Source organism: Perca fluviatilis, chromosome 1 (genome assembly GCF_010015445.1).
Source record: "Perca fluviatilis chromosome 1, GENO_Pfluv_1.0, whole genome shotgun sequence".
NCBI lineage: Eukaryota > Metazoa > Chordata > Actinopteri > Perciformes > Percidae > Perca > Perca fluviatilis.
In genome coordinates this window covers 34,445,821-34,453,997 of record NC_053112.1, presented here as the reverse complement: position 1 = coordinate 34,453,997, position 8,177 = coordinate 34,445,821, and the positions used below count along the sequence as shown (strand labels likewise).

Below are 8,177 nucleotides of genomic sequence, written 5' to 3'. Positions count from 1 at the left end.
CAGACAGTAACAGTGGTAGAAAATAAATGAAACAGTTGGTTATTACACATACAGTATGAGTGCAGACTTACGTATGTACCACAATTAGTTTGGTTGGTTGGATGGCAGCACCAATACTAAAAAACTAAGGGGCAACACACACACAAACAACATATGACATGCAAAAAAACACTAGTGGCTTCAAGGAACACCACTGTCACTGACTGCCCAGTGTGTGTATGCATCAAGCAGCAGATTTATCACTTTTGGCCTCTGAATTTGGCATATCCCGGCTACAGTATCAGGACTACTCCTTCTGTTTGTATGGCACGTTGAGAGTGTGTATTGACATCAAATGATGTGATGCAGACAGTGTGTTACCCTTTCATCGCTCTTGATGTCACAAAGACAAAAACCCAGCGAACTAGTGCTTTCTTTTGTTCTGCTGTTACAGTATGTAGTCAGTTATGTACCAACAGTTTTGCAGGAGAAGGTCTTGGTGGAACTGCAGGAGGAGCCTTCAATATCTCCGCCTGGGATGGAGCTGGACTTTGGGTTTGATTTGGGGCTCGATTTGGGACCTTGAGCCCTGCTGTGCTGTTTGGAGGCTGGTGGTCTGGATGTTTCAGATTCTCGGGGCCCAAGTGGACAAGGAGCGAGGCTGCCTGTGTCAGGGGCTGAGACAAAGTGGGACCCTTTTGTGGAGGCGGGGAAGTAGGTGGAGGGGAACCTGTGGTCTGGGTCTTAGGTTTGGGGTCAAGGAAAGAGTTGCAGTGAGCCGGGGGGTCAGGGATGGTGACAGGGGTTATTTTGAGGGAAGACACCTTACGCTCCTGGACCTGTGTATTAGTGGTGGCAGGTGCACTACAGTTGCTAATGGCATTCAGGACAGTGGACTGGTGTGCCTGTTGGACTGAGTTTGCATTGGTCTCTGAGTAAGAGTAAGAAGATGTGCTACTAACGGCGTATGACTCTTTCAAAACTGCTTTCTCATTCTGCGTGAGTGTTAGCGATCCAGGGCTAAAATCATTAGCCAGGGCAACAAGGGAGCTGTAGTCTGGTGGATTAGTGCCTGTGGGTGAGAAGTGAAAACTCTCTCTCCTGGGGGGTGGCAATGGCACGTGATTCATGTCCTTATTGGGCAATTAGAAAGCAACAACCAATGCAAGTTCAAACAACAACAAAGAAAAATCATCAGTGCAAAGCTTGGTACAAATCATCAAGTTGTTCTGAAAAACATACTTAAATACTGCATGGTTCTGTTTAAATTATAATAGAATAGTAGAATACACTTTTCACACAGATCAATGTTTTGATTAAACTATAAATAGCATTAAAAACACACACACACACACACACAAATGCAAACATCTGGCAGTGTGATGTGTGAGACATTTTACCTGTGTTGGTGACTTTTTGTCCTGTAGGTTGGGTTTGACACTGCGAAAGCCTTTGGCAGCAAGAGATGAGCTGCTGGCGTCTCCATTTTTAAAGCCTTCTGTTGCACTGTGTGACCTCCAAGAATCTAAAAGATGAAGTTAATGACATCAACATCACACACAGCAGTGTTTTGTTTAAGTTTGCTGGGCTCCTATGGGGTATTTCCTAGTTTATTTTTATAAGAGTCTCAACTCCAATTGTCCACAAGGAACGGAGACTTACCCAAGTCCGATGAGTGAGAATCATTCCCTGGGGAACAGAGAAGACACAGCAACAATAAGTGACACGAGTGGACGCATGGTCACAATCATCACTACAACAATTGCCAATACTACTGTATAGGGTTATTTCTAAAGTAGTTGTCATCTCACAAAATGCTTGAGAATGTTTAGTGTGAGAAAGAGAAACTCGGTGGTAGGGCTAAGGGAGTGGACAAAGCGCTGAAAAGACACAAACTGAAGGGGAAAAAGCAAACCACAGAAACATCTTTCTTCAGGATTGCATGACCTATCCTGATGAGATACACAATTTCACCCGCTGCTCCCGTCATCTTTTTTCAAAGACGGAAAACCACACAAATTCACAGGGCAAACTAAAAATTGGTTAGGATTTAGGGTTTAAAATGTTGCCACAGACATTACAGATTTCTAAAGTCAAAACTCACACAGCATTACCAGTTTCAATTAAAGATATATCAATAGAGTATTTGTATGAGAGTGGGCTTTCCTCAGAAGGTTGCTTTTTATGTTTATGAGTACAGACTGTTTACAGTAAAAAGAGAAGAGGTGGAGAAGAGTACTTAAGGCATTTCATGCACAAGACTTGATAGACCAATTCACTCCCAAGACTAATAAAGGGAAAATCCTCCAGAGCACAGTAATGTGAGCCCCATTATTGAACATAAAATTTAAAATCTACACAGCAGAATGAGCACTGTGCAAGGAGCCAAGCTTTAATTTCAACCTGGCATATTTCCAATAAATGTGGCTATTGTGGCTCTATGGGTTGAGCAAACTTTGCACTTTCCAATTCATCATTTTTCTGATTACGAATATGTATGTCTCTGTCAATTAATTCCACGTGGCTGGTTATGTTAGCCAGCTCACTGCAATGAAAAACAGATAGTTTTACGAGTGCAGATGGCTCAAGCTGAGATGGTTTACTCCACAGCACACAAAACTGAACTGGCTCCTTAACCTCCATTCCCTCGTATACAGTTGGAACAATCCTGTAGGGACTTTTTGTTTTTTGGAGGGACCAGCATTGCATATTTTGGAGTGTAGACTTCAAGTATAACAGTATGCTAAACAGAAATGGTGAGTGTACTATACACATCTGCCAAGGCTGAGGGTCAGTCAGAAGCTGACGCCTACACGTCTCCTTCATAATAATGCTCTAGTGGCTAGGCACAGGATCCTAACACCCTCTGAGTGGTGGTTTGATCAGTCCTACCATGCTCTTAAACCATATATATCTCACATCAGCTTTCAGACAGTGCCCTATTATTTTTAAAAGGAAGCTGACAGTGCTAGAATGCCAACATAGGTGCAGCCGTTGACAAGGTCCAGGCACAAACGCTGAGTAAAGGAATATACAGCTGGAAACGACCAGTTACACTGTAGCCCAGCCTTTGTTTTCTTCGTTATTAATCTTGACTTGAACTGTAATTTCAAATTGTGTGAAAAGAAATAGGCAACGGTTTTAGAGTGAAGTGGTTTATACATACAGCAGATCTACTGTAAGTTGCTTATAGGAAATGGAAAACAATCAGGAAGAATTAAGCAGAGTGGTGCCATTTTAGTCAAAACACAAGACCGTCCAAGAACATTTCCACATTGTGCAAGAGCTCAGGGTCAAGGGAGCTGTGCCATGTCTAACCACTCAATGCTGACAGAGGAAAAGGAGAAGTAGAAAACTTAGACTTAGATCAGAAGAGTAGAATAAACTACCCATAAAGACGGGGAGATGGCATGGAGCAGTGTGAGAGCATGACATATGGGAGCATGTCAAAAGGAAGGAAGATTCAACAACAGGTAGGTACAGTATAATTTATCACTGATTTAAGAAGCAAAAACAGGCCCAAGACGGGAGAAACTAAACAAACGGAAATAAAATGATTATACGATGAACCGATTCGAAAAAGAAAAAAAAATAGCATCCCGCAGTCCAAATTTTGCTTAAAGCATACTGAGGCAGCATGAAAGCATTTCAAACATGCTCAAGCCATTTCAGGTTGTTGAAGGCCAAACATGACTTTGAAAAACAACAAGCCACTTTTTAAAGACTTACCTCATGCTTCGAGAGCTTAGTTCAGTAAATACCTGAAGTGGCCTGTATTTTTAGCTACTCATGTAACTCTTCTGATTCAAAAGTGTTAATTTGTAGTGTGTTTTGAGTGTTAGTACCTGAGCCTAGATTTGGTGAGCTCTGGACCCTCTTCATGGGAGAGAGCATGAGTGACAAGGCCACACTTTTGTGAGAGCATCCTCCGCTATCTGAGAAGTCACAGCCAGGCAGGTGATCACAGAGGCAGAAGCAGCAGCACACACACATGCACATGCATATACACAAATACACACACACACCAATGCGTCCAGGCAGAAACATAACGCAAATAAGCATGAGGCAGAGTACATGCATTTAAAGAGCCTGATTTAAGATATGTGATGAAGCTGGTGTACAGCACAATTGCAAAATGTAATTGTGAAGTACAAGTTTGAAGACCTCTTATTGCATTAGTTTACACTACACAGATAATGTTGAGAAAATCAGCACTTCTGTAGCAAACGCTTAAATCAGTTCTTTACAATTTAAGCCGTTACACTACATGTAGTTTAGAATCTGTATGTCAAACTGTGGTCTAATTGTGGTAGTTTTATTGGTAATCTTCACTGACAAAGCTATTTTTTGTGTTGTCTATAATGTAAACACAGGCAAAAAAATCAAGATGCGTCAAGCTACCACTGGCAGCCACATAGAGCGCTGGTGTGTGGAGAAGGCTCAACGAGGGATTATTTGTCATTGGTTCTCCAGCTGCAATACACACTTTAGCTCGGGATGATTTTAGGACAAAGCTTTGGGAATGTATTGAGGGGGGACTACGTCACGGTGGTTAAAAGCAGCAGGCTTACTATACTTATTGATGCTTTTGGTCACAATAAACCAGGCCCAAAATGGACAATCACCAAAGTGGTGAAGCAGGGTCAAGGTTAGAATTATAGACTTATCCCTGTGGTAGAGCAAAACTAGCACACATAACAGCTTTTAAAATATCTATGTGGTCTGAAATGTGGAATTTTATAGATTGTTTTATTGTAAGGTATCACATGTGAACAATAGTTTTATGTTCAGTTACTTTGCGATACAGGAAATACAAGATCGATTGCAAAAAATGTAAACTAATTAATCAGCTTTGCCAAACAGAAATAACGGACATGGACTGGATGGATGATTCCCCAACAATTGCATACAGTGTATGGTTTGAATACCTGTATTCATATTGAAGAGAACTTCTTACTGGTCCACTGCAGGGAGACACACTTTCCTGTAAAACAAAAAGTATTTCAGACAAAGAAACGTCTTCTAGACCAGCTGATTGAGCCTCTAAAACAGCAAAGGGATTTGCATTTACAAACTGACCTTCCGGAGACTGCTAAAATAAATAATTGAGTTATTGCAACTATAAGAGCCAACCTCATTTTTCTGTGTAAACTCTTTTGGATCAAAATCTCAAATATAAGCATTTAGTTTGGAAATATGCCAGTTTCCTACTGCCCACTCGGTCATTAGGTTCCCTTTGATTCAAATCACACTACTTAAAGAGCCAAAATCTCTGTGCAGGGAAAGTCTGGAGATATTAATGATGTTTAGGAGTAGGAATGCTGCATGCTGACAAACTGCAATTGACTGTGCGTCAGCTCGATTTTAACTCCACATTTAATTTTTCTAATCTTGAGAAAACCTGGGCTGAAGGCTTCAAGACTTCCTGGACATGAAAAGTGACAAACATAGGGATGAACTGCACTTCTGAATTTCCAGGCACCAGAATCTCTGATTTGTGCACTGATTACTATAAAGTCAACTGAAATGGCAATTCAGTCTGAATATCAAGCTAAGAGGGGACAGACCTGTGATTGACTGTCAATATAAGGGGTTGCCAAAGTGTGCTGGAATAGGCTCCCCAGACACCCTGAATAGGATAGGAGGGCTAGAAAATTGATAGATGGATAATGTGGTATGGATATAAACAGATACTGATCCAGATGATTGGGAATGATTATGAGACTATTTCTGATTAACTGATTTAACAATAAGACAAAGAATATTGAATGGACATCTCAAATGTAAAATGTAGGTCTTGTTTTATACAAAAGTGTTTTCAAGGTGAACAGAAATGTACTTCAACAGTTTGTGATTTGATGCAGCTAAAAAAAGATCTGTCACTTATACACTTTCAACTTTCTTTGACTTCCGTTATTATGCAGCACTGTACAAAAAAGGTAAACGTTTAAATGAAATCAACACATACTGCCTGTCATGTTCAAAAAGATGTTAAAGCCGAGGCCTAAACCCATGGAATCCAAATGTGGGAACATAAATTCTTCTAGCGGAGTTACTTCATGACCTTAGCGAATGCTCTACAGCACACAGATGAAACCTAAATAACGTTAATGCCATTTTTACTTAACTGTACCCATAAGTGATGATGCCTGCTTCTTGCTATATGGAGACCTTTTCTTGGAAACTGTTCCAGTAGGGTTCATGATTGATATGAAGAGGGCACACATCAAAAGCCAAAGGCGCAACACAGACTGTTGCATCGCTGCGTAAAAGCATGCACGTGTGTCATCATGGGACTTAGGGTGTATGACAGATATTACAAGTGACGGCCTACAGTGGCTGCAGTAGGGATCATACATGTCTGGTATGTAAATTACAGTGGCACACACAAGCCTGTGCCTTACACAAATGTAGATATTGTTGTAAAGTTTTGGCATTGTGATGTACAGTGGCTGTTGTTTAAATGTTAATGTTGATGGCTCCAGAACTCTTTAACTCGTCTGAAACATTAGGACTTGGAGGATTTTAGTATCCTAATAACCTGAGATGAGTTTGCACACCCAAATCAATCAGAATGCTCTTTTTAATGCTATTTATTTAGTTTCTCTGTTCAGCACATAGGAGTAAAATGCACAGATGTTGTGGCTGGGCCTTCTTCAGTGTACCAAGTAGGTAACATACACATATTGTGACACTAGAGTACATAAAAAAGTCTAGGTAAACAAAGAAATAGCATTTGTCCCAGCTCCTTCAACACTATGACAACTCTGGGCCTCATTGCACATTGACAAATAAAGTCCAATCATCACTTTACTTGTCAATCTCACTTTACTTGGCTATCATTGACTGGGGCTTATTTTGGTAAAGGTATGTGACCATATTCTGACATGAATGTGTAAACTGCCTTGGCGTTGGCTCTGGTGATGAGTGGCACTGGATGGATGGCATAACATTGACACGCATTTGACCACGCTGAAAATTGTACAGGCATCCAGATACTCTTTTCTGAGATCACTTTCCCATTATAACAATGGATTAAGACTCATAGTAAATATTCTCATTATAACAACATATTCCGTGGCAGCGCTACATTTCCACACAATGAACAAATAGAAACAGTTTATAACTACAGCACATCAGTACAATGTTTCTCATTAGCATTTAGAACTAGCTAAACCAATAATGCAGCTATAGGCAGATTGTCCACCAGAGAGAAATGACAGGTATACATTTCAACTGTAAAATGTCCTGTTGTAAAATGCCCTTAATGCATGTCTTGTCTGAGGCCATGTTTGGCACTACAGTGTAAATTGCAATATGATAAGAACTACTGTTAAAAGTTTGTGTGTGTATGTGCATGTGTGTGTATGTATGTGTACAGTATCTATGTATGTGTGTAAATAAATAAAGAATGGTTATCTCAGATTAACTTAAACAGAATAATTTAAGGGCTTTCTTAAAAAAAGAAAGGAAAAAAAAGAAGTCAAAGTTAACCATTTGATATGGTCATGAAACTTGAAAAAACAAATCTAAGGCATGTGTATATAGAGTGTTGTTTGTTATGTTTTTATGTAAAAAACATAGATATAGGCTGATATATTATCTGATTTTCTTAAACTCCCAGATATCTATATCAATATCTCCCTCATAAATCCAGTATAAACGGGGCTATAATTACAACATAAAAAGGGCCGTAATGTATGTAACGTCACGTTGTCTCCATGCTGGCACAATACCTTGAGGGACAATGCCTGAGGAACACTGGTTAACAAATCTTTACAAGAGCTATTCGGCAACAAGTGTAACTTGAAAGTAGTGTATATCTGTATATCATCCTCTTATAATAAGTTGTTAATGATCATCAAATTTACCCACATACAAATACACTGTTGCCACCATGTGAGGGGTTCCTAACACAGTTACTGGTGGTGAGGAGGAAATATTACAAGTTGTGGGACTACACGAAGCCATGTACCGTGGGATACGTTTAGCCCCTGAAGACCTAACCCTCACCCTCAGTATCCTCGTAAATCTATCTCTCTCTCTCTCACACACACACACACACACACACACACACACACACACACACACACACACACACACACACACACACACACACACACACACACACACACACACACACACACACACACACACACACACACACACACACACACACACACACACACACACACACA

The 8,177-nt window shown here is 40.3% G+C and overlaps 1 protein-coding gene across 7 annotated transcripts in view; it reads right to left on the bottom strand.

Moving 5' to 3' along the window:
* Positions 1 to 8,177, bottom strand: part of sorbs2a (sorbin and SH3 domain containing 2a) — a 52,230-nt gene that overhangs the window by 28,369 nt on the left and 15,684 nt on the right. For 5 of the 7 annotated variants that reach the window (XM_039815978.1, XM_039815988.1, XM_039816014.1 and 2 more), the window contains exons 3-7: positions 4,908 to 4,963; positions 3,825 to 3,914; positions 1,642 to 1,668; positions 1,380 to 1,504; positions 453 to 1,112 (exon numbers count right to left, since the gene is read on the bottom strand). In XM_039815978.1, the coding sequence (XP_039671912.1) occupies positions 453 to 1,112; positions 1,380 to 1,504; positions 1,642 to 1,668; positions 3,825 to 3,914; positions 4,908 to 4,917 (912 nt within the window). In that variant the 5' untranslated portion in view covers positions 4,918 to 4,963. The remainder of the gene's footprint in view (positions 1 to 452; positions 1,113 to 1,379; positions 1,505 to 1,641; positions 1,669 to 3,824; positions 3,915 to 4,907; positions 4,964 to 8,177) is intronic. The other 2 variants (XM_039815998.1, XM_039816006.1) reach the window with 1 other exon arrangement.